A 26,748-nucleotide genomic window follows, 5' to 3' on the forward strand; every position below is an offset into this window, starting at 1 on the left:
TTTGAGACTCTCATTCTAACAGTGACAGTTTTCATGTACAAAAGAAGCCAATTAAGGCTTCTGTCAACAGTCAGAGAAATAAAAATATCAGCTACATTCGCTGTATAGAAGAAAAAGGATCAGAAAAGGAGTCTGCTTTGCAAGCACACCATCAAAATGCAATTTTTCCTGCACCTATTTCTACGATGCTAGGAAGCCTTGCAAGGACAGTTACTTACATCAAACAGCTTTTCTATATACATTTCCTCATTGACCTTTTCTCGAAGAATATCCTGGTTTTGCCGAACAAACATAATGTAGGTGTCTGCCAGATCCATTCCCGGTTTCTGTTGTGGGGGAAAAGCATGGGGAATAAAAGATCAGGTCTCAGTTGTGAAAGTATTATTTATTTAATCACAACCTTAGAAAATAATTCCCTATATCATTTCAAAAATTACATTAGTAAATATTGAGCATATGCTCAATACCAAAATCAACAATGAGCACCCTACCAAAATCAACAATGAGCACCTTTTGTAAATTCCATAATTTAAATAAATAAAAGTTTATTATTGATGACTGTAACTTGAGGTTATTACTAAAAGAAGTAGAGACATGTGTTTATAAACTAACCAGATATCTTCTTTCTTTAAGGGCTATCTTGAAAGGTTAATATGCCAAGTATAAATGAATGTATTTTTTAAAAAAAAGTCCCCACTTGAAATAATTATCTCCTAATTGGCAATATAATTTATTGTCACTATCTCTGGCTAGTTATACATATATGTTAAAACCTAGAATGCTAGTTTTCCTTGGATTGCCTTCCTCAACTACTGTAGGTGTTCAAGGCATATAAGCTAAATTTTCTTATTATTTTGAATAAAATATTATTAGGAAGATCTTGGGCAAAACAATTTAATGGGTTACAAACTGAAATGGAAACCAAAATTTTGAGGATTACCCATTGGTTCTACTCATTCCTATTTATCAATACTAGCTCAAAGATTTATTTTATTTTAGAAATACAGTAAGAATACTGATGAACCGATTTCCTAGGAAGAGCCTAAGTGTGAATTAGATAACCTTCCGAAGTTATCCAGCATCTGGTGTCTTATAATGTTGGGGGAAATAGGGCAGAGTCTACAAAGTCAGTACCAGGAAGGGACAAAAACCTGAATGGCTTCTAAAGGGTTTTCCTTCCGGACTTTAGTTCTTTTTTGAGTTTCAAATAGCTGCACTAGTTATTAAATGATTTGAATGATCTCTGCTTGGGGTTGGTCCATCATCTGTATTGAGTCATTCATTTGTTTAGAAGATGGCATTAACAAAATGGCGGAACTGATGCCCAAATGAGCCAGCCTGGTATCATCTCCTATCCATAGAATGTACTTATAACCTCCATCAACAGACTCATTTTGCTAAAATCTTGTAGAGAAATGAGGTGAAAGAGAATATGGGCTGTTTCACTATTACCACTGCAGGAAAAACAAGGCGTACCTCTGAATGTTGTGATAGCGCTTCTCCTTAGAAGGACAAAGTTCTTATTGCTTTTTTTGGTGAGGGGAGTGTATTTTATATACCGTGATAAAACTGCCCATCTCTTTAGCAGTGCACAGGATAGGAAGTACACATCTCATTAATAAAAATTACTTTGATTTTTTGGTAACGAAGTTAGTTCTGGGTAATGAGAGTCACAGGAAGCTCTTACTGCTCTTATATTTGGCCTAAAGGGATATATAGACCCCATAAATTCAAAGATCCTTTCAAACATGACCCAATAAAACAAACCGTTATTAGCTATAATTTGAAACAACTACTTAAGTCTTTGTAAGATGTCTTCACTGGTCTTCCCTTGATGAACACCCATATACAATGTAGGGAGTATGTTTCAAACCTAATGGAGGCAACTTCTATTCATTCCTTCACTATTTTTATGCATAATTCTCTTAAGCAATGTCTGAAAGTTTAAACAAAATGACAAGGCTAACCAAGAGAGAAACCTAGGTTGTTTCTTCTTTTTTGCGGGAGGGAGGGAAGGAGGTGTTATTAGATCAGTTTTTCCAGTGAAGAGGCAGGGTAATTTGCACATAGTTTACTACTATTAACACTTGAAGACAGCTAACCCATAAGATAAATACTTCTCTCCATGTTTCTCAAACTTTGTCAAAACACCAAATGAGAACATTCAGAAAACATACTGCCACAGAATGAAAAGGACAAGAGAACACTTTTCTATGCATAATGGATCGTGTACAGTAAGGTAGCTCAGCATCACAGGTTCAATCAGGTGCCTGGAAACATACTACTATGATCTACGTAATACCAAGGCAGTTGGGCACAGCTTAGCGAAACTGGGGGTTAAAGAATATGCAAATAAGAGGCTTGCTTGTTCTACTATTTCTCACCCCCATCAAACCCCATTTTTATTTCTTTCACCAGAAGAGTAGGCTTACAAATTTAATCTAGTCAATCACTTGACCCATCAGACTCATTGGAAACCAAGCTAGAGCTTGGAGGACTGGGGAATAGTGACTTTAAACACTTGCCATAGATTCTAAGGTCTTTTGTCCTGTTTCTTTAATCCCTTTCAAGATAACATTCGAAATCATGAAACCCCATCCAGGAAGAGTTTATCTTCTAACATCTAAAACTAACAAACACTTTATGGTTTAAGCCTAAAAGAAAATTAAATGCTGTTCCCTTTGGCAGACCCAAGGGAGAGGATACTGAAATCTGTAGGTTGAGACAGTTCTACACTTCCTAAGGAAATAAGAATCTCTGGTTGAGGGTGTGAAGTAAAGCTCATTTAAAAGTTTATTTCAACAAAATTAAGTGCTTATCTTTTTTTTTTTTTTGAAATTATGTTTTCTCCCCTTTTGGCAAATTAAGATCCACTTGCCTGGAAAACAAAACCTTGAATTCTTACATTTCTCATTAGCATTATTTCTTTCTTTATCTTTGAGCTGTTTACCTATTCTTGAAACTGTGACATATGGGAATTTCACACCTAGTGAATATATTTTCATGTAGCTGTGGCATGAGACTATAATCATTAAAAGAATATACACAAGTAAAAGTAACTGCAACAGTTGGTGACATTTACCAATTAGAATTATAGTTCTTTATCCTTCCTTTAGTGTATGAAGGGTAATTATCTCTGATAAATTGCTGAAAAAGATGTAATTTTCCTTTTAAACAGTTTCTACTTACAGTACAAATGTGTTTGGATAGAAGACATTATTGCTGGTTCAGTGCTCCTTTGTGCAAAGATTCTGTTTTATGGCAGTAAAATTTACATACTTTGGAAGTCACTGCATCTAATTCCATTATTACATGTTATGCATTTGAGTCCATCATTCCATAGTGTCTTATTAGGAAATGAAGTTTTGCTAAAAAAGCAGAAACTGAATACACTCTCTTAAGGGTTTTTTTTTTTTTTGGGGGGGGGGTGTGTGTGTCAGTGAACGGGATGCACGTCACTGCCCGGCAGAGACAACAAATTGTTACATGTGCTGGGGCAGGTGGGTGTCCACTAGCCTTAGCAAAGCAGATGTCTAGTAAACTTCAGGAACTGTTGATTTGGATGAGTTTTTATCAAGAATATTGTGTTCTACAGAGCTATATTTGGGACTCTTTTCTAAATGGATAATTACAGTTTTCTTAACGAATAGGAGAGAAGAACAATTAAAAACCACGTAGCAAGCACTCTATGGATTTAATGCCACTTAGAGTCCGTGTGTGTGTGTTTTTTTATTCCCCCATTTAAAGCTCTGAGATCCGTGGTTCACCAAGCACTAACTCCTTCATCTCATTTATTAGGATAGTAATCTCTAAATCAAAATAGGAATTCTCGAATTCTAATTTGATTAAAAAAAAAACAACAACCAAAATTTGGCTAACAAAGCTATAGTAAAAGGACACAAACATCTAAAAACTTCGCCCAGGAGCATCAACAAATCAATGAGAGGAAGGAAAAGAAGGTCAGGGGAGTGCCCCTGACATTGGGTGCGCAAGTAAGAGAATAGGCCAGTGAGTGAGTAAGTTTAGGTAAGGGTGCAGGCTCCAGCACTTTTTTTTCAACCATTAATCACCAGTTAACCTAGTGAGATGAAAATGCTGTTGAGAAAGAGAGAAAAAAAATTCCTTGTTAATTACACGCTGCAAATGCTCTTACTTCCTGCTGCTACACCTAATCCCACAGGTGCAAGTCTTCACTCTCCCTATTCATGGGTAGGTGTGTGCAATGCTGCAGTCATTTTCCACAGCAACGGATTTAGATGCAGAAGAAGCCGCTTAACCTTCCACGGGAGGTTAACAAGACACTATGCAAACACTGTCATGGTGTCTATTTAACAAGGAGACGATTTCTTAACTATATTATTCCAGTCTCAAGGATGAACTAGAAGCTACAGTATAATTGACTTAATTTTAAAGTGTGCTTCTCATAACCTACAAAAGCTTGCCTCGAAGAAACAATCAAGAGTGGGACTGTGATATCCTGGTTTACGATTATCTGCACATGAGAATCTTCGGAGATTTAAAACAATGGCAGGTTTCCTCAGTTCGAAACCGTAATAGCAATTTCTACCTCAGCTCCAGCACTGCAAGTTCAGAAGTCAGTCTGTAACTGATCATCAGGGAACGTAGGGCATAGTTCTACAAACACAGAACTTATCCCAGGTTTTAAAATTTTATTATTTTTTTAAAAATATTTTTTACTTCATAAGACCACATTCTTTTTTTAAAAAGATTTTATATATTTATTTGACAGACAGAGACCACAAGTAAGCAGAGAGGCAGGCAGAGAGAGAGGAGGAAGCAGGCTCCCCGCTGGGCCGAGAGCCCGATGTGGGGCTTGATCCCAGGACCTTGGGATCATGACCTGAGCCAAAGGCAGAAGCTTTAACACACTGAGCCACCAAGGTGCTCCTTATCCCAGGTATATTTAACAATACATATCTTTCTTTCACTGTGTAATATATTCTTTATTACTTGGGCACTTACGCAGAAATTTCTACAGTTTTCCATTTGAGTGAAAATGTTCTTAAAGTGAAGCTTCTCAAAAACATGTGCAGTAGGTTAAGTGAATTATATAGTCTCAAAAACCTAAAAAAATAGGTTTGAGTACACCTATGATGATTAGGTTGCAAAAATATGTATTTACCAATTTTGTACAAAGTAGAGTTATTGTGTTCACATAGAAAAAGCAAAAGGAAATAAACAGAACTAGAGCCTTTGAACTAGATTTATCCCATCTTAAATATTACTGAAGCCCAGGAAGAGGAATAATTCATAAGTTGGGGCGGGAGAGAAATGTGAACAATGAAAATGTCACAAGGATATAAAGTTTTCAGAAGTTTCTAATAATAGTTTATCTTTTTAAAAAAAAATGAAAAAAAAAAAAACCCTCATTGTTCTAAAAAAACCAACCCTCTTATTTCCAAGCAGTGAAATGGCCATAGTCATCTCTTTGTTAAATTCAGAAGTATTCAAAATTCCCTTAACTCTATTATACATTTTGACTCCAAATTGGAAAGCAGAAAATTCTGAATTAAAGACAACAGCGCCCACATCCATTTGAAAACCTCTTTTAGATATAGAACATATAGTAAATGTTTTAAGTATGCATGTTTCCTTCATTCCCACATGTCTGAGGGAGAGAGTTCCATTACTCCAGCTTTCTTGCTCTGGATAAGGTTCTTCTGTCTGCCCCCGGGAGTATAATTAGTAAAAAGCACGTTCTGACCATAATGCTATGAGAGTAGATGATATCAGAATCTGCTATACTCATACTCATAATAATACTCATACCTTATGTGGTCATATTGTTTTTAGTCCTAAATTCACACAGATGCTTCACACTATGTGGTGATATATTTTACCATTCACAGATCTAAGCATTTGCATGTACACTTTGTTGTATCAAAGGGGAAAAATCCTTCCAAAGAGGAAAAATCCTTTAAGTACTAAGAGGGATACTGAATAATAGTTTAAAATAGCAGCCTGAAATGCTCAAGGCAAAGAGGCAGGTTGACTTTGAACTGAGATTTATGGGCTCATAGTATTTCTCTTGCTAGTTCTAATCTGTAATGAGGATCACTAACATCTCAGAGTTTGGAGGAACAGGTGCTGGTACAGCACCACCATGCCAGGAAAGTGCTAATATGTGTAGCACATGATTCCTTTCTACTCTTATTATCATGAGTAATGATTGTAATGATGATGAAGGTATTCAATTCTCAGTTTATAACAGTGTTCACTAAACTCTCCCTCATCTGGCTACAGTTGTTATGAGGTCAACCATAGAAACTATACTGAGGACGTGAAGAAGTGAAATTAAAATGCTGTGGGTATTATTTCATTTAGCTTTTAAAATTTAGATTGACTTGGATTGATTTACTCAGTTGATTGATTCCCAGTTTGGAATATTTCAGATTTTGGCTTAAAGGAGCCTTGAGGATGTACAAATGTCAAAGTCCAGAGGCAGTCAGTTGGTCCATGGACTTCCCCTGTATGAGAATAGCCAGCCAGCCAGAACAGAAAAAATGAAAGGAAAAACAAAGGAAGAAAGATGGGAGAAGCAAAATGCTTATCTAGGAAGGGCAGCAGGCAACCTCCTCTGCTCCTATAATGGCGAGACTTTAGTCTGGTCCTAGTGTGCATCTCTCCCTTCGGGGGAGTCTGTCCCAGTGGGCAGGGGCTCCATCCTCTGGGTTCTGCCTGGCTCTCATTCTGACAGAAAGCACTGAGTATTCAAGTGGCCTTATCTAAGAAATAAACAATATCTGAAGCAAAGGAAGGAAGGAAAATACCATTGTCACTGAACTGACCAACTATATCTTTATTTTTAATTAAAAAATTATTTAATTTTTTAATTAAAAATTTTTTAATTAAAAAAATTATCTTTATTCAACTGTTAACCAGTACCAAAGGGCACTAATATTTTTTAAAAGTAATCACTATACCCAACATCGGGCTCAAGCTCACGACCACAAGATCAAGAGTCATATGCTCTACCAACTTAGCTAGCCTGGTGTCCCGTGACATGGTGGTCTAGTTGATGGTCTAGGTGACCTTTAAAGGTTACCACTGACATGGGGCACTTGGGTGGCACAGTTAGTTAAACCTTCAACTTGTGGTTTTGGCTGGTGTCTGATCGCTGGTGGTGAGATCTAGCCTCCATGTGGAGTGCGCTAGGCACAGAGTCCGCTTGGGTTTCTCTCTCCCTCATCCTCTCCTCCTCCCCCCAGCACGCTCTCCCTCTCCCACTGAAATAAAAAAATAAATCTTGAAAAAAAAAAAAGTTACCACCGATCTATGCAAGGTGCTTAACATTTGAAAAAAATAAATGAAAAACAATCTGATTTTTTTCACTCTGTTGAAGGCAAATGATTTTTCTTTCGGAAAACAATCATGTTCTGAAGCAAGGAATGACAAATGCACAACGTATGAGAACAGGAAGCATCATTCCAGGTAGAAGCAGTAACAATCCCATTTATTTCAATAGTGCTTTACCTTTACCATGAACTTCTATACTAATATGCCTGTTGGAACTCCTGAGAACCTAGTGAGGGAGACAGCACAGGGATTATCCATTATCTTCAGTGCACGGGTGGGAAAATGGAAGCCCATGAGTCAGACAGCTCATAGGATGCAAAGGGTGGGATGTGAACTAAATCTTGGACTCCACAGCAAGTCTGTACAGTATAGAGCTGAATTCAAGCCACACTTGGCAGATTAGACATCTTTGGTTGTGTCATAAAGAACAGACAGCATCTGAAAGAACTATTAATGAGGACAAGAGAAAAATCATCTCCATTTCTCAGGACAGACAACCAGGCTTGGGTATCAGCACTATGAAGCACAACAGTGGAGCGTTTCCCCTTTGCTTCCTCCTTGGTCTTGGTCACAGTCATCCTTGTCATGCCCTCCAGGTCTCTTTAGCTGTGTCACCTCACTGTCTAGCACAGAGGTCATGTACATTGTGTGTGCTAACGTTAAGACAATTTTCAATAGGCATTGTACACCTATCCCTCATCCCCCAACATGCCCCATAACTATCACGGCCAATAATTTAGTCATCCATAGAATGGGTATGTTACAGAAACTGCAGGAGTCCAGCTAACTGTGACATTTTATCATTCTGTGAACTGTTAATGTCTGTCCTGTTCCATGCAAGAGACAGCAGAGTCCAAAAGTGTCAGCTGAAAAATGATGAGGAGATGAGGAACTAGGGAAGAAATACTGTGGACAAAGGAGCAACACCTATCATGATTAGACCAGAGTTAGAGGTTTTTTGGAGGAAACCACAGAGTATTTATTAAGAGGAAACACTATGAACATAATTTATCACTCTTGCCGTTGACCTCAATCAGTTGGCTGAGGGAGTATTCCTCAGGTTTCTCCTTGATAACTCTATCACCTCCTCCCTCGCCCCCATCCCCATCCCACCCTCCTTCTCATAAGAAGTCACTATGCACAGCCGTAAGTTGCCGCGGGTTAAGCTGTCTCCTTGCAAGTAAAGTATCTATACTAACTATTGGGAACTCTTCTGTAAGGGAGGTTTATCTTTCTCATCATGTGTTTGCTCAATCAAACATTTACTTGTATGAGTGTGGACTAATGGATGTTTATTTTATACCTTGGGTTATAATCTAACACTACCTAATTTACTTACTTGCTCAAATGATCCTAGCTCAGGTCATTGGGAGCTCTTTCAGATGCCTCCTATGTCTCTTAATATATCCCCTATAGTTGTGGTTTTTTTTTTTTTCTTTAAAAAAAAAATACTTCCTTACTTTCTGTCAATATAAGATGCTCCAGGCTCATCTTGTGTATTTCCTGCCCCAGTCCTAGTATCTGCCATTTCTCCAGAGAGTCCTGGTTCACTTTATGCGAGATCAGATACTAAGGGATGGGCACTAGGTGTGGTGACTGCTACTGGGGTATTGTTGCTTCTGGGCTCTCTCAGTTAACAAGCCAAGGAAATATATGCATATATTAATATTTCTACAGGTAAACAGCTCTATGTTAAGTTCAAGACAAGTTCACACTAATGTCTCTAACTCTAACCCATTACCACATAGACTGTTCTATCCTCCTCCTTGTCTCCAACCTCTTACTCCAACAGGGAGAAACTTGGCTTTCACCAAACACCATCCCTGTACTTAATCCTTCACTTCCAGTGGATAGGTGAAGTGGGTTCTGAATTGTTAACCTGTGGGGAAACGCTTCATCAACTAGACCACCAAGCTTATGTTCAGTTTCTTTCTCCTTCATTATTATAGACTCCAGTCATTTCCAAAATCACTCAAATCAGCACTTTTTCCTCCATCTTTTTCAGTGAGGTTATTCCACACATTTGCAATAGAATTCGATTTTTTAAAAATCCAAATCTCCTTTCTGTCCTAAGATCCCATGATATCCTATTTGATCTTTTAAAAATTTGCCCATATTCAGGTTTGATCTTTGCTGCAAGTTAGGATTTGACAAGTACATAATATCAGGGAACCATTACAGTGTTGCATAGAATAGCTTCACTGCTCCTAAAAGTTTCCTGGGCTTCACCTAGTTGTTTCACTGACCTTGAACTTATGGCAACCACTGGTCTGTTCTATAATCTTTATAGATTTTGCCTGTACTAGAAGGTGATACAAATGGAATCATAGTAGCCTTCTCAGACTGGCTTCCTTCACTAGGCAATATGCCTTTAAGATTCATCTCTATCTTTATCTCTATGTGGCCCTTTAGCTGATTTCCTTTTCTTTCTTTTTTTTTTTTCTGGATAGTATTCCAATTGTTTCATTCTTCTATTGAAGGATATTTGGGTTGCTTCCAGTTTTTGGTGATTATGAATAAGTTTGGTAGGAATATTTGTGTGTAGGTTTTGGTGTGGATGTACATTTTCGGATCAGTTGGATGGATACCTAGAAGTGCAGCTGGGGGTTGCATGGTAAGATTGTTTAGCCTCTTGCCATTTGCGATGACGTGGACGGAACTAGAGGGTATTATGCTGAGTGAAATAAGTCAATCAGAGAAAGACAATTATCATATGATCTCCCTGATATGAGGAAGTTGAGAGGCAACGTGGGGGACTTGGGGGGTAGGAAAAGAATAAATGAAACAAGATGGGATCAGGAGGGAGACAAACCGTAAGAGACTCTTAATCTCAGAAAACAAACTGAGGGTTGCTGGGGGGAGGGGGATAGGGAGAGGGTGGTGGGGTTACGGACACTGGGGAGTGTATGCGCTTTGGTGAGTGCTGTGAAGTGTGTAAACCTGGAGATTCACAGACCTGTACCTCTGGGGCTAATAATACATTATATGTTTATTAAAAAAATAAAAAATTAAAAAAAAGATTGTTTAGCTTTGTAACAAACTGCCAATCTTCCCCAGTGGCTGTGCTGTATTACATTTACACTAGCAAGGAAGGAGATTCCCTGCTGCCCTGCATCCTTGTCAACATCTTGCCAATTTTTTGGCAGACCAGGACAATACCTTGCCGATTTTTAAAAATTAAAATTAAAATTTTAACCACACTAATAAGCATGTAGGGGTACCTCATTGTTTAACTTGCATTTCCTGGGGTGCCTGGGTGGCTCAATCAGTTAAGCATCTGCCCTCAGCTCAGGTCATGATCTCAAGGTCCTGGGATCAAGTCCTGCGTCAGGCTCCCTGCCCAGTGGGGAGCCTGCTTTTCCCTCTCCCTCTTCCTCTGTGCTTTCTCTCTCAAATAAATAAATACAATCTTAAAAAAAAAAAATCCTTGAGTTTCTCTACCAACAAATGACATTGAGCCTCTTTTCATATGTTTATTTGATAGCTGTATGTCTTTGTGATAGTGTCTTTTCCGATTTTTTTGGCCATTTTTCAAGTTGGGTTATTTCCTTATTGCTGAGTATTAAGAGTCCTTTGTTCATTTTAGATACAAGTTCTTTACCAAATATGTGTCTCTGGCTTGTCTTTTCATTCTCTTAACAGTAGTTAATTATTAAGTCCAATTTAGAGACTTTTTCTTTCACGGAGGTTTTTGGTGTTGTACCTAAAGCCTCATCACCAAACCCAAGACCACATACATTTTCTCTTACGTTTTCTTCTAGAAGTTTTATAGTCCGCACTTTACTGTAGGTTTTTGACCAGTTTTGAGTTAGTTTTTGTGAAAGATGAACCAGTGTTCTTTATCCTCATGAGGTTCTCCTTAAAAGACTACTTTAGAAAGGGGTTTTAGCATAAAAAACAGTGTACAGGCAACAGCAACTTCTGGCTGCTGAAGTTAGTATTCACAGGCATCAGTAGTAGAGATATAGTGTCAGGTCTGAGGGGGAAGCTCCTCCATTAGTAATCTGCCATGGCCAGACTGTGTCTATGGTTTAGTGTGCTCTGCTGGGGCACGGGGCCAAGGTGATTTAATGACACTGGTAAGCTGAATCCATCTAGACAGTGATGAGTGACTGGCATGATAAAGAGCTTGGGTACAATTGTTGTAGCTGTTTTAATGCACGTCTATTTCTCTCTCTCTCTTTTATCCTGGACACTGATTGGCTTGTGGGCAGTCAATGTATAGTTTCATTATGTAAGCTCGGGACCCAGCACTTAGTGTTAAATAAATATTTAATTAGTGAGTTCAGTGAAGAAATTGAAGATGTCTAATATAGAAAGTAAGAATTCCTCAGACAATATCCCTTTCAATAGCCACCACATCCTTTGGGAAGAGGAGGCATGATTAATTATCATCAAATATTTGGAGGGCTGTCATGCAGAAGAGGGATTAGAACCAAGATAGAATTCACAGAGGTACAGAATTTCAACTCATTATACGTAAGAGGAGGTAAGCCTGCAATCACTGAGAAAATTAAAAAAGCCTGGATGGATCTTTGTAAGGGATATCAAGAGAGGCACTTTCTGCATTGAGAAGGAGAATGAATGAACCACTTTCTATATCTTTCAACTCTGAAGTTCTATAAGGTGTAACAGGTCTAGTACAGGATCAAATTAAGAACTTCAAAAGCCCTGGAGCGCCTGGGTGGTGCAGTTGGTTAAACATCCAACTCTTGGTTTTGGCTCAGGTAATGATCTCAGGGGTCATGAGACTGAGCCCTGAGTCAGGATCCTCCACTCAGTGTGGAGTCTGCTTGGGATTCTTTCCCCCTGCCCCTCCCTCTTGTGCTCCCTACCTCTAAAAAAGATGTAAAAAATCTTAAAAAAAAAACAACCCAAAACTTCAAAAGCCCTAAGAACAGAAATATTTATGGTGTCCCATTCCACTTGTATTTCAAAATAAAAACAAAGCTGTATTGTAAAATATGTTAGGAATTCCAACGAATTTCACGTGTTCCTATGATGATTTGTCTCTTTCTTTTTAAGACAGGAAATACAAACTCTCCTTAATCTTCCCTCTCTCTCTTTTCTGCTGTCATTTTTGCAAGACCCTACACCTGGGATTATTTCTGTTTATTACCCAGTGCTGATTTTCTGATTCTAGGTACAAGACAAGGAGTATACCAAGACTTCTTTGGGAATCATCTGTGAAATAAAAAAGGCTTGTTCCGAAGAAACCCTATGCAAAGGCAGAAAAGTCCATGGCCTTTTCATTTAAAATATCCATTTATACTCTTAACTATAGGGAAGAAATGGATGGTTACCAGAGGGGAGGTGGGTGGGGGTATAGGGATTGAAGAGTACATTTATCATGATGAAAAAAGATTAAAAAATCTATTTACAATAATTATGGCAGCAATAAATCCGGAGACTATTTAGTCCATAGTATAAAATGTGGTTCTGCACTTTAAAACTCTAGCACTCTAGAACTGCTATACATAGCTGGCCAGCCCTTAAACCACTGGTATTCACAATGACAATCGAGATGGAATGCTACCCAAGCACAGTCTTAAGCAAAGATGAGATGACTTATATCCCATTTAGTTTTAATTTGTAAGTTTCATTTTCATTGTGTTCAAATTCTTTGAAAAGTGATACATATGCCAAGACATATGGTTAAGCAGAACATACTAGGACTTGATCACATAATGTGATAAGAGGATGAAGGCAAAAGTAATTTGTGAAGATTATCAATTTAAAAGACTGCACTAACTTGTTGATTACATTTATCCTGTGAATTTTCTAATTGTAGCTCATGGTATCTTTTTTTTTTTTTTTTTTAAAGTACATACTTTCTTTTTTTATTTTATTTATTTATTTGACAGATAGAGATCACAAGTAGGCAGAGAGGCAGGCAGAGAGAGAGGAGTAAGCAGGCTCCCCGCTGGGCAGAGAGCCCGATGCAGGGCTCGATCCCAGGACCTTGAGATCATGACCTGAGCTGAAGGCAGAGGCTTTAACCCACTGAGCCACCCAGGCGCCCCGTAGCTCATGGTATCTTAATCTTTGAACAGATTTACAGGTTACAAATTATTTCCCAAGAACTGTGCGAAACACCAAATGCTAAGACAAGTGAATATTGATTTATAACAATTCTGTATTTAGAAAAGTTGTTTTTTAACTGGTTCATCTTTTTTGTCACTTTAACTTCTATTAGAAACCTGTTACAGCTTCCATACAAAGGGAAGAGAGAGTAAGCATTTTTCTATAGATGGTACGAGGCATTCACTACCTGGTCCTAGAGTATTAGAAAGAACTACCCTCTGCAACTGAGCTGACATATTCTCATAATGTCTTTACCTCCATAAGAGTTCCCAAGCTAAAATGGAAAAAGTACACTGAAATGATCACGTCAAGCCTTCTTATGAGGGTTAGCACTTGCTTAAGGAAAATAAACTGCTCCCTGAGGGAATGGCACTCACTGCTTTAAAGCTCTGAAATAAACCTTTGGTAAACCATAATTATTTAAAAAAGAATTATACACACATATACACACACAGTTTTTAAAAGCAAATAAAAAAATACTTACTGGAACATCAACATATTTTGCAGCTGCTTTCACCTTAAGTGGAAAAGAGATAATTATGAGAATTATTTTCTTAACTGTTAGATAAGTACTTTGACAACAGTCAAAAGACAACAGAAGAGAACCTCATGCAAATACTTACAGTGAATGACAGAATGGATGAAAAGAAAGTGCCTTCATCATATCTTGACAGCTTAGATAACACCCCTTCCAACACTGAAACAAACTGTAATTGTTTATAGTGAGTATTTAGACTATTAAAAAATTAATAACAGGGCAAATAATTTCTGGACCAACTTCTCCCACAGCACAAAAATCCACAATTAATAAACTGATAGTCAAGGGGCTGACTTGTAATGTTTACTCTTTCATTTTGAAGGCGGGCTCTAAGGTCCTTTTCCACTGCTGGAAATAATAGACAAAGTGTTTTTGTTTGTTTGTTTTTTAAGATAAAAGAATAACATGTTATAGGAGCCTGGTTACCAAACATATTAGATAATTTAAACCACAATAAATAACTTGACATTCCTGAGACTATTCCTTAAAACGACTTTCGACTTCAGTAGAGATGTCTAGAAGCAATGATGGTCAAGTGTAATCAGATTCCTTTCTATCACAGATCACTTGACCATTCCCCAACTTTTTCTATCTACAGAAGAGGTTGAATCAAAATGACCAGATAATGGAAGGAATGTGTAACATCCGAACCTCCCGTGACCCTGCGACCAAGTCCCACATTAGTTAACAGGCATTTATTGAGCAGTTCTAATGAGGACATACAAGGATCAAATCTGCTTTCAGAGCCTTACAAAGCACTTGGAGATATAAAACTATGAACACTCTGTAGGCTACGAGGGAAAGAGCACTAGAGTGAGCTTAATATAAGCTCCTGATTCCACACTACTATGTGGGCTCAGGCCAACCACAGCACCAATCAGTTCTTCTATCAGTTAAATAGTGTGTGTGTGTGCGTGCACACATGCGTGTGTACAGCAAGTGGTATGGAATTAAAATTCGTCTCACAAGTGTTTTACATTTCTTTTTAAAAATATTTTATTTGTTTATTTGACAGAGATCACAATAGGCAGAGGGGCAGGCAGAGAGAAAGGAGGAAGCAGGCTCCCTGCTGAGCAGAGAGCCCGATGTGGGGCTTGATCCCAGGACCCTGGGATCATGACCTGAGCCGAAGACAGAAGCTTTAACCCACTGACCCACCCAGGCGCCCTGTGTTTTACACTTCTACAATTTTATATTTCTCTGAAGTTAAAATTAAGACGTGTATACCATAATATGATTAAAAATATGGAGAATTATATTTCATTGAGTGGAAACACTAAGATCTGGCACTAAGAAAAGAAATTAATAGGAATCTACTGCCATGAATCTTTCCTCTTTAGAACTAAAATAATACGCACTATTGACAAATTACATACTCCCAAAGGGAAAATACTGACAAGGTTTTTTAAATACGAAAAGGGAAATTAACGAAGGCTGGTTTTTGTTCACATAGCAGCTTCTTCAACAAAGTGATAATAGTTCCAGGGACAGAGCTTATTGGTCTCTGGTGACCAGAGAACTCACTGAGAGCGCACAGGAGATAATCTTTTCTCTGTGGCTGGTCAATTACTGCAAAATAGTTTATGCAAAAGAAACAAAAACTTCCCTATAGGTTTCTCCATCGCATCATGTGCGACATGATGTAAGAACACAGAAACAAAAGCACGCAAACGGCTGACTAAAATCGTATTTTTAAAGAATGAAAACTATGTGTGGCTCGTTAGTTATCCTAAGGGATACAAACAGCAAAAAACACAAAATTACAAATTGCTCACAACTAAAAGTCAATTTAGCGCTTTCTTCCTGCCCATTAGGATTTCTTACCAGTCACAGCTGGCTAACTCAACTTGATGTGGTTTGCGAAGACCCAGAAGACCAATACCCCAGGGCTAGGTCAGACCAGGGGAAGGGAATTCCAAACTTAATGGCCCTCTGTGGAAAATGCCTCATCTCTTCTAACTCAAACCTTGAGAGTCCGTGTGTGCTGGGTGATCTCATTTGCCACGAGGAGAGCGACAATTGCTATGGTTACCAGACTACCTGAGCCAGGGAAGGCTCTAGTACAGCACCTGGATCTTGGTGCCCTCAAGTGAGTATGTGTGTACACACGTAAGTGGTGCTGAGGGACCAGGCAAGGTAAAGGCAAGAATCCTGTGGCTGGAGTTAGAGGGTCTTAATTCAATCGCTGCCCTGACCTGACAATCTTAATCTCTGGCTCCAGGGTGACGGTGAAGGCTTGAGCTTCTTTAGCGTTAGCACATTCATCAGTCGAAGGGGGGAAATGACAGCCATCCTGTCTGTCTTACCAGGGATCAGTGAAGCTCAGTTGAGAGGATTTATGCGAAAGGACTGTGAAAACGGCAAAGTACTAAAGAAATGTGAGGAATTACTATTACCCATATGATTAGCTAAATCACTATCTCCATTATATAGGTCTAAAAATCTCTGTGTGCTAAGTCACAAATTCGTGGGGATAGCCTTGGGATTGCTTAGTGATGAGGAGGAATAATGAGTTTGGCTATTGGCGAATGGGTCTAGTTCAATAAAAGATACCTACTGAGGTAGAAGAGAGTTGAGGATGTAGATCAAAGACCTGCATTCAAGTTCCACCTGCTTCAGGGATGTTGGGCTGACAGCATGGGAAGGTGGCTTTGAACGCGGGAGGTCTGGCTCCAAAGCTCATGTTCTTTACCATTAGGGGGACACGGTTGTAAGCATCAAATGAAGTAAGCCATGTGCCCAACCTATCTGTACTCAGTAAATGTCATTTTGTTATTATTGAGCCCCTAATGCAGGAAAGGAAGACAATACGAATCTTCGATCTTTCCTTCCAGGAACACGCAAACTAGCTGGAGAGACAGACACGTATGCTACCGGTCATGACAGGCAGCAAGTTTGAAGGGCCAGTAAAGATAGGCAAACAGGGTGACTGAAACACGAGGAGGGAAGGCATGACTTCTAACTGGAGGATGCTGGTAAGCTCCCAGGTGGCCCAGGAGCTGACTCGCTTCAGGATGGCAGAAATGGGAGGGGATAGCCGGGGGAGCGTACTGGTGGGCGGTTTTAGGACAAAAGTCCCCCACTGCAACAGCCGCAGCCTGTCTGGCTCACCTTCTCTTGAGAGCAGCTACCAGCACCGGACTGTATCCGTGTAGGTCCTACACAAGGACCGGTGGGCTGCTGCCCCTGTGTCACAACATTCTCTGCCTCCATTTTAACAATAGCGGAGAGCCTCTCCTTGAGTCCCTCCCCACCCCACAGGGTCCCTGGGGAAGCATAACCCAGAGGGGACCCTGTGCTTACATGGCGGTGAACTGTGTCTGTACCCCTGGGATCAAGCAGCTGAGCCATACCGTTCCTCCAGGAAGACTGTCTTTGTGAGATTTCTCCGAGGCACACGCGGCAGAAGAGTGGCCTTAAAAACCAAACTCTATTAAAATCAAGATTGACTAATAATGATATATTTTCCATCTGGCTGTTAATTGCACAAAACAGCAAGATTCCAAAGAAATCCAGTTAAACGCTGGGTTTAGTTGCTGTGTCTTTAACTGCTTCCTGTGAACTTTCTCAGTACAGCTCGGGGAGGATATAAATACTTAGGGGTTTGCCTTGTGCTCTCTGTTCTCCTGAGGGTGTCAGGTTGGAATGAAACACTGTAATCTCTTTGTTTCCCTGCTCTTTATTGTAGATGCCATTTACTGGGTTTGTTTGAATAATATTTAACACCTAAAGTCTGTCTGGGTAATTACCAACTTTACCTCACTATGCACACTCCCAAGGAAATTAAAGATGAAAAGCACTTTGAAATGACGAGTAGAATGAAACATGCAGTATGCCACAAGGCATGGCGGTTTCAATTTCCTGTTGAATTTTAACAGGGTATAAGATTCATTTTCCCACATGTATGGAAAGTAGACCACAAATTCTAAAACGTTACTGGGAGGATTCCAGCTATAGATCGGTGGGTTCTAAACACAGTTCCTGCTTTTTCAGAGGTGACACTTCATGAAGGGATATTTGCCTCATTTATACTGCAAGTTGTAACATCTTCCACAGAGAAAAGATTTATCCAAATAAGACTGATCGTGAAAAACTAAGTTCTTTCTCTTCCTTCTCTTTTTTCCTGGAGGGGAGGGTTAGTGGTGCTAGAGATATTAGCAGATGTTTTATATTTATTTGTTAAGATCAGGACTAGCACGTATTGTTAAAAATCCACATGCATACCATGGACTGGAAAAAAACCAGGCTTCCTTCCCTGAATCAGAATCTTAATGTTATGATACAATGCAATTGTCCCTTCCTTGTCCACTTTTCTTTGAACCTTTGTTCCAACTGACTCCCAAAAGGTCTTTCCAGATTTTCTGTATCTGTGTTTGGGATGCATACGATTTGAGTGCTTTCTTCAACAGCACGTATAGTAAAACTGGAGTGATACAGAGAACATTAGCATGCCCCTGCCCAAGGATGGATAGTATGTGACAGCAAATATTTATTTGTAACATACCTCGTGCCACAAAGTATCTAAGACAACCTCCAAAAGGACACATCTAGCCCAGACACTGGTAAATTCTCCACACTCTTCTTGTTCCTTTTTCCATTGCCCCACAAATACAGCGACCTATAGTATTTTGTCTTTCCCTTCTCCTAATGGCTCCTAATAATCCTTTTAAGCATTTAGTTGGATTTGGACAGGGGTCTCCTGAATATATACCCTTGATCTAAATGAGCAAATTTAATCAAATTACTTTAGGATGAGTTGGAATCTAGGTAGTGAGGTGTGATGTATCCTCTGCCCATCTTATTCTTAAGAGAAATTTAGGGGAAAATATTCTAGGTTATCAGAAAGAATATACATATATGTCTGTATATGTTTACACCTACCTCTATACCTATGAACTCAGTGAGGTAGTGTGTTCTCTTTCCTAAATCCCTTTCTGCAATAATCAAGGATTTAGTAGGTTGAATATATTATTATGATCTTTTATTTCATACCCGGAATTTACCGAGCCCCGTTAACCAGAGTGCGTCATGAGAGTGGTCACACTCTCATTCTCTGCTCTGTTAACCATTTCCCCGATCAGTCCTTTCTCACAGCTCTCTCAGCTCTGCTTCAGCATCCTCCTGTTATATCCACTGAACTCCATTCTCCTCCACCTGCCCATGCTGGTCCCACAGCCTGTATGCCGTGGTGGGACGACTGTCCAAGAAGGGGCACACGGGCTGGAGGGTACAACCCAGGTACAAAGGGGACACCAGAAGACTGGGAGGTGAAGCTCCCACTCTTTTCCTCTCCACTCTTGCTGAATTCTTATGTAGCGTGATGGAAAGATGACAGGCCTAGGGACCACGAGGGCCAGGTCCTGGCCCCAGAGCTACCGACCACGTGACCCAGGGCCTCTTTTTCCTCATCTGTGAACCACAAAACTGGACTCTGGGGTAAACTCTGGTTTACCCTGGGAGTTGCCTTGGGAGACGAGGCCCCACAGGCAGAGCTCTAGGCCTCCTTCCTCTCTTCATGCGGAGCAGCTTTGCACTGATCAATGTCATACTTTAGGGTGCTACCCAAGATATATTTGAGAACATTAAGTATGTCTTCTAAACATTATAAAAATATTTGAAAAGTCCTTGCTAGAGGATCTCAAGGTTCCAACTCTAGCACTGTACGAGCCATGGGACTCTCGAACCTGGGGAGAAACGATGTGCGTCCCCAGAGGCTTCTATAAAGAAATGTATGTAAGGATTTTTGTTTTAGATTGACAAAAGGCTATAGATATTTTTTGTCACCTAATACTCATGCCTTTTTGATGAGGAAATGAAGTTGTGTAGGGAGACCCAGATGGTAACATGAAGGAACAGGACAAGAGTTCAGATCCTCCGACACTCCCACATGTTGGTCAACTAAATTATAAGGTAGTGATAAAAATGGCATTTTTGGGATCCTTTCCGTGGCAAGATTTAATGTTCCCACTATCATTTTCTTCCCTCGGTAAAATTATCTAAGTCCCTTTCTGGCTAGAAGCATCTTTACTTTTTTCCCTTTTAAGGTTGATTTTCATTTCTCCATAGGGTTTCGAGTTATGGCACATCTGCCTAAGAACAGCAGCCAGTGACATAGAATCATTCCTTTTTTTTTTTTTTTTTAAGATTTTATTTATTTATTTGACAGAGGAGATCACAAGTAGGCAGAGAGAGAGGCAGGCAGAGAGAGAGAGAGGGAAGCAGGCTCCCTGCTGAGCAGAGAGCCCAATGCGGGACTCGATCCCAGGACCCTGAGATCATGACCTGAGCCGAAGGCAGTTACTTAACCCACCGAGCCACCCAGGCGCCCCATAGAATCATTCCTAATGGTGAAATCTTATAACTGCATTGATAGTTCGGTTCCATATACTTCCTCTGAATTCCAGACTCAACTATCTGATGGTCTCCTTGGCCTCCCCTCCTTCAGATATCAGTCAGCTCACTCTCCACATGTCCAGTACGACATTATGGTCTTTCCCTCAAAATCTGTTCCTCTTCCAGGCACCCCGTCAGTCGATGGCTTCAACATGCACGCTGTGCTTCCAGCCATACACCTAGGAGCGAGCTAGGTTTTCCCTTCTCTCCCTGTTACTAACCCTGGGGCTGCCGTAATAGGACACCCTCGTCTGGGTGACATACAAACACACTTTTTTCCCTCAGAGTTCTGGAGGCTGGGAAGTCCACAAACAAGAGCATGGTATATTTGGTGTCTGGTAAGAACCCCCTTCCTGGTTTAGAGATGACAGCTTCTGGCCGCATTTTTATATAGCAGAAGGAGTTAGGGAGCTCTGTGGGTTGTTTTTTGTTTTGCTTTGTTTTGTTTTAATAAGGGCACTAAATCCTATTTATGAGGGTTCCATCCTCGTGACCTAATTACCTCCCAGAGGCTCCACCTCCTAATACCATCACCTTTGGGGTTATTAGGTTTCAACATGGATTTGGGTAGGGAGACACACACACTCAGTCTACAGCACTCTTTAAATGTCTTCCGTGTCTTTGGGTTAGTCCACCAAAGATCAACATAACACTCTCCACAGTACCCTCTCTGTAATCTATTTGCTACAGGCAATCAGGTGGATCTTCTTATAATGCAGATGTGATTAATTCCTCACCTTTACTCGCTGCCTCCCCAACCCTTCCATGGCTTCCCAATGTTCTGAGGTGAAGACATTAGGTTCCTCAGGTCTGAAGTTGGGCTTTTCACCACGATTCCACTCTGCCTCTTGGGCAGAGTTGGGAATTGTTAGTACACAAAATCAGTAGAGTGAAAGTCACAGAAATTTGTGGAATGAGCTCAAAAGAAGACGAAAGATGGAAACCCAAGGGCTACCAGCATTTAGGTACTAGGTAGAGAAAGGACACAGAGATGGAAAGCCAAGTTCTTTTCTCAGCATGGAAATGTGCATGCAGTTGGGGCACATACTGCTGAGTGCTAAGTATGATCGAGAGCTCTGGCTCATTCTCCAATCATTTGTGAAGACGTGTGTAATAAGAGGAGGATATGGTGGTGGGATTGAGGACAGGAGGTAAAAAGAAGGAAGTATTCTTTCTAACTTAACCAAACGTAACAAACATATTCATCACGATGCACAGAATAACTAAAACGTGGGAAGAAACATTTGGGATACAATGCAAGTAATTCACTGTTCTACTCTACTTTATATTGAGTTAATTATTATGCTAGGATAAAATAAAAATGTCTAGGATATGACTCTTGAAATCTGACAGGGTAAAAACAGTAAATGTAGAAGTTGCCCATTTTAATTTTTAGCGTATTTTGCGTTTTGCTGGTTTCCTAGACATCTAGAATTGGCATGTACATTGGATTAGGAATCTGAAGCTCAGAAGTTTGGTTCCTGACTCTCTTACTTAATTAGGTGTGTGGTCAGTTTAGTAGACTACTGTGAGGATAATGTTTGTATCTGTAAATTAGGGTAAAACTACCCATCCCATCGGAGTTTCACAGCTGGTACTTCACAAATATCCCCTTTAAAGATATCGTTTCTCCAACAACAACAAAAATGCGAGCATACTATCTTAGAGGGTTGTTTTGTTTTTAAATACGATACTGGAGTTTAAAGATCTTTCACGTGATAGCCTGGATAGAGATTCATCAGAGCAGTGTTTCCCAAAGTCTGGCTCACTGAACCCTTACGTCAAAATTACCATGGTGTCTGGTTAAACATATACCTTCCTGCTCCCCTTCTCAAACTTCTAATTCAGAACTGTTGGAAAGTAGGCATGGAATCCACATTTTAAATGGACCTCAAGTAATTTTTGGCTTGCTAACATTTAAGAATTGAATTATAGAGCCTTATTTTCTTTGTTTAATAAAATTTTAAAAAAAAACACCATTTATTGTCATTTCCTATGGGAGCTTAAGATGGTTGGTTCAATCTATCAAGTCAGCTTATTTTATCCTTTTCAACTAAAGAATTAAAGATCATTAAAAAGTACTGTTAGACTGCAGGAGAAATGATCCATAGAAAAAGACTAATCTAGACCTGATCTCATATATAATAGTTACGTTAGGCTATTTAAATTAAAATTAAAATTAAAATTAAAATTTCAGTTCCTTAGATGCCCTAGCCAAATTTCAAGTGATCCACAGCCACATGTGACTAGTAGCTAGTCGACTGGATGGTGCTGAATAAATATTTTTATACCACGGAAAGTTCTACTGAATAGCACTGAACTCGAGAATACCGTTTCCTTACTTGATGCAAAGGTACTATTTTTTCAGTAAAACAGATATATTTGATATAAAAAAAAATCATTTTACTTTGCCAGGAAAGAATGCAGAGATGGTATGCAGCCCTGCCAGCCTCCTCTGCAACCCATCCCCCACCATCAGAAATCCCGAACTAGTCCTCTTTTCCTTCCTATTTCACCCTTTACCAACTGCCTGTTTTCATTCAATGTAATGACTTCCAGTATGCCCCCTAGTCACAGAAGATGCCATGCACATGAGAACTGTAAAGATGGGGAGGGGCCATCTGCATAAACTCTCCCTGAATGACTCACAGACAATGAAGGCACCAAGTTCACTTTATCTCACTTTAGTGGGTCGTCTGTGCAGTACGGCAAGCCGCTATGCTGGGCCCCTGGGAGGACGGAAACCTGCCCTGCTCTGCCTCTGGAGCTTTGTTCTCCAGTGGTTTCCCCCTCCCCCACCCACTGGATGCTTTCCCTGTTCACCTTTTCTCTTTCTACTTGTAGGTGGGTGTGTGTTGTATGTGAAGGGGCAGGTATTCCTGTGGGGGTAGAAGTCAAGAGAATGGGAACAAACTGGAGGGCTGGTGTTATGCTGAAATCTTCCTTGTGGCTATTTTCCATCTCAAGATTTGCTACCAAGGAATCTGGGAAATACCGAAATATACAAATAAACCCTCCCAAACCCTGAAGAATCCCACTGCCTACAAAATCAAGTATAATCCCACCACCCAGAGAAGCTCTGCCAACTTTTTGGTGTTTAGCCTCTCTGTTCTCTGTGTGATGCAAATTCAGATTTGCATTTCTAAATATTTCTATTTCTGAAATAGTTTCCATTTCTAAAATGTTAAGCTTTTTTTTTTCACTTAATACTATATTATGAAGCCTTTCCTTTGTCATTAATAGTCTTTGAAAGCATGGTTTCTTATTATAGATGTTCCATAGTTTTACTTTACCATTCCCTTCATGTTAGATATTAAAGTTGTTTCCAATTTTTCATTAGAAGTAATGTGACCATATCAATGTATATATATTTTGTGCATCTCTCTGAGTAGGAAAAAAAATGCAAAAATACTTGTTAGGTAGAAGGGTGTTAGTGTACTTGATATAGTTCCAAACTATCTCTAGGAAGGCTGTAATGATTTACATTGCCGCAGACAGGAAGTGTGAGTGTCCCACCTCACCTTTTCTAAAACCAAGTGTTAGTTTAAAAACATCTATGCTGGGCGCCTGGGTGGCTCAGTGGGTTAAGCCTCTGCCTTCAGCTCAGGTCATGATCTCAGGGTTCTGGGATCAAGTCCCGCATCGGGCTCTCTGCTCAGCAGGGAGCCTGCTTCCCCTCTCTCTCTGCCTGTCTCTCTGCCTACTTGTGATCTCTCTCTCTCTCTCTGTCAATAAATAAATAAAATCTTAAAAAAAATAAAAAAAATAAAAACATCTATGCTAATTTGCTCCAAAAAGTGGTATGTTAATTGTAGTTTTTCTTCATTCCTTAAATGATGAGTGAGGTTTAACATTTTTCATGCCTCTTGGGCATCTCTGCTTTTTCTTTTCTAAACAACACGTCCTTCATTTATTAAATTGGGGGCGTTTCTTCCTTTGCTTTTTTGTACCTTCTTCTGATTGTTTTATGAGGCCTGTTTGGGGGTTCTCTGACCAAGCATTGCAAAGGGGAAGGGCTCCATCTGCTCCTGTGAATGTGTCACTGGACCATGCCTGTTCTGACTCCTCACCCTCCTGAGTTCCATTTTCTGTCTCTTTCCCCCAGACCCGGATCTTGAGTATCAGCTCATGGTGGTCTGTTCCACCTTGGTGGGATTTTAAATCATCTAATCATTCAATGGAATACTCATGGATGCTTCATCTCTACTTATACAATGACAGGCCACAGCCTTCATCAGAGATCTCTGCAGCATCAGATCGGAAACCGTGAGAGCCTCCCAGGAGTGGGGAACTCAGATTGTCGTCCTTCTCAGTCTGCCTGGGACCAGCTCTAAGAGCCTCGGCACAGTCATCCCCATAAAGAGGCTACACTCAATGACCGGTGACAACTCGAATCAGTCAAACAGATAGAAAAATAGGAAGAGAACATAAGTGTGAAATAATAAGGTCTTTCTGGAAGACAGAGTTATTTTTAAAAGCCAACAGCTGCAAGAAAAGCAAGATGAACTGTAAACACAAAATCAAAGTTGCTGACAAAGAGTGTCCACATTTTGTTCAGAACTCTTCTTGAAATCTGAACTTTTCTTGCATCTCTTTGCAAAACTATTTTTCCATTAGGTATTTAGAAACATGAGACAGATTTTTCTAAAAATTCTCAGCAAAATGATTTTTGAGTCTGACTTAAAAAGATGAATAAATAATACATTACCTTTGAAACTAGCAGTGAAATGATTTCTTTTACAGCGTTGTCAATCAAATCATCTATTTTTGAATGGTATTGTTGCTGGATATTAAAAGACAAAGATGTATTAGTTGATGTAGACACCCAACTTTTGTCCTAAGTCATAAATGCTTTAAAGCTCCTAGTTATCACATATCAGATTTACTTAAAATGATCATTTTGAACATCAGAAGAACAAAACCTTGAAAACGATCCACCCAATCAACACTTTTTACATTGTGGCTCAGAAATTTTCCCATGTGCACTGTTGAGTTAAGCAGCTAATGGGGTTATTATATAGATGAATTGGGTTCTTATTCTTATTCAGGCAGAGGAATGTGAAGGATACTTTTTGTCTTCTCCTCTATAATTAAGGTGGCCGTGTATTTTTCTAAAGGGTTGGTTTAGCTGGAGAAGCAAAAAGACTAGAAAAAGATTTAATTAATACAGCATTTCATGTCTGACAACTCTCATTCATAAGTTATTTTAAATGTGCTCTAGAAACAAAATGAGCTCCCAATTGTTCAGTCTAAAAGGGCCGTTTTTGTCAGCGCGGGGAGCAGCAGTTTATACAATCCTTACAATATGCTCAAGCAAGGGCAAAATTAAAATTTCATCAACAAAGGTGAATAGATGGTAACAAATTAATAAGCCATAAAAGGTATAATGAAACAGCACTCACTCCCCACAGTTTTATCACTGCTTCCTCATGAAAAAGACGCCTTCAAGTAAATATAAAAAAGATGTATTTAAAATAAACCTGAAAGCCTCCTTTTCTGCTCTTAGAGAATACGAGAGAGTTGCATTCTTAAATTAGCAGCAGCTTCGGCAGTGTGTGAAGGCACATTCATTTAAACAGTAATTCTTGCTTTAGAAGCATTTACCTGACAGCCGATTGTCCCCAATAGCCACTTCAGAGAAAATGTGACTTGTAAAGACTAACCCTATCTTGATGGTTCAAGGCTTCTCGGAACAGCTAACATAATGCATAGAGTAAAAGTACTCAGGTCAGTATAAACATTAGACCAACTTAACAGCTGCCGGATGAATGGTTTCCTAGGATGTAAGTTTTTGAAAGCGATTTTTTTCTTCTGAAAACATGTCTCAAAGTTTCCACACACAACAAAACATCAGCGTAGGTCTGCTCTGGAATACATGGGAATGATTTCCCCCCCGTAGGCTCCGACTGTTACCAGCGGCTGTCTACCTGCGTACACAGAACAGGAAGCCCCGTTCTGGGGCACGGGAATTCTCTGCTCTGCGTGTGTGCGTGTGTGCGTGTGTGCTGACAAGTGGTCTAAAATCAATAGCACACACGTCAGTGTGGAACTTTCTTGGCATGTATTTCACCTAGTGAAGGGAAACATTATGTGACTGTTTTCCTGAAAGACTTACTGATTCCCAAACGTGGGCTCCCCAGAGATGACTAGAAAAGAAACAGAGGGTGGATTTCTATTAGAGTAGGGCCACGTCCTTTGCTTTTAGAACAGCTTGAAGGAAAAGGGGAGACAGTAAAGAGAAACGACAGAGAAGAGAAAGAGCCTGGAGGTCTGGCAGCTAGTGGAGGTGGCAGGGAAGCACCCTCCAGACAAAGGTACCAGAAGTCCCGGGCTCCAGCCAGTTCTACAGTCGATCTGGTGTGAGGAGCTTACGCAAATGAGGTCTGCCCACCTCTCCCCCCCTGCTCCTCTCTCTT

At 39.8% G+C, this 26,748-nt stretch overlaps 1 protein-coding gene across 4 annotated transcripts in view; it reads right to left on the minus strand.

Moving 5' to 3' along the window:
- The window catches only part of CADPS2 (calcium dependent secretion activator 2), a 526,208-nt gene that overhangs the window by 27,010 nt on the left and 472,450 nt on the right, over nucleotides 1–26,748 (minus strand). For 3 of the 4 annotated variants that reach the window (XM_080817937.1, XM_080817936.1, XM_080817941.1), the window contains 4 exons: nucleotides 25,041–25,115; nucleotides 14,025–14,108; nucleotides 13,886–13,918; nucleotides 219–326 (listed from right to left, as the gene is read on the minus strand). In XM_080817937.1, the coding sequence (XP_080674063.1) occupies nucleotides 219–326; nucleotides 13,886–13,918; nucleotides 14,025–14,108; nucleotides 25,041–25,115 (300 nt within the window). Of the gene's footprint in view, nucleotides 1–218; nucleotides 327–3,984; nucleotides 4,096–13,885; nucleotides 13,919–14,024; nucleotides 14,109–25,040; nucleotides 25,116–26,748 lie in introns of those variants that run through there. The other variant, XM_080817938.1, reaches the window with a different exon arrangement.

Source organism: Martes martes (assembly GCF_963455335.1).
Source record: "Martes martes genome assembly, chromosome: 11".
NCBI classification, from domain to species: Eukaryota; Metazoa; Chordata; class Mammalia; order Carnivora; family Mustelidae; genus Martes; species Martes martes.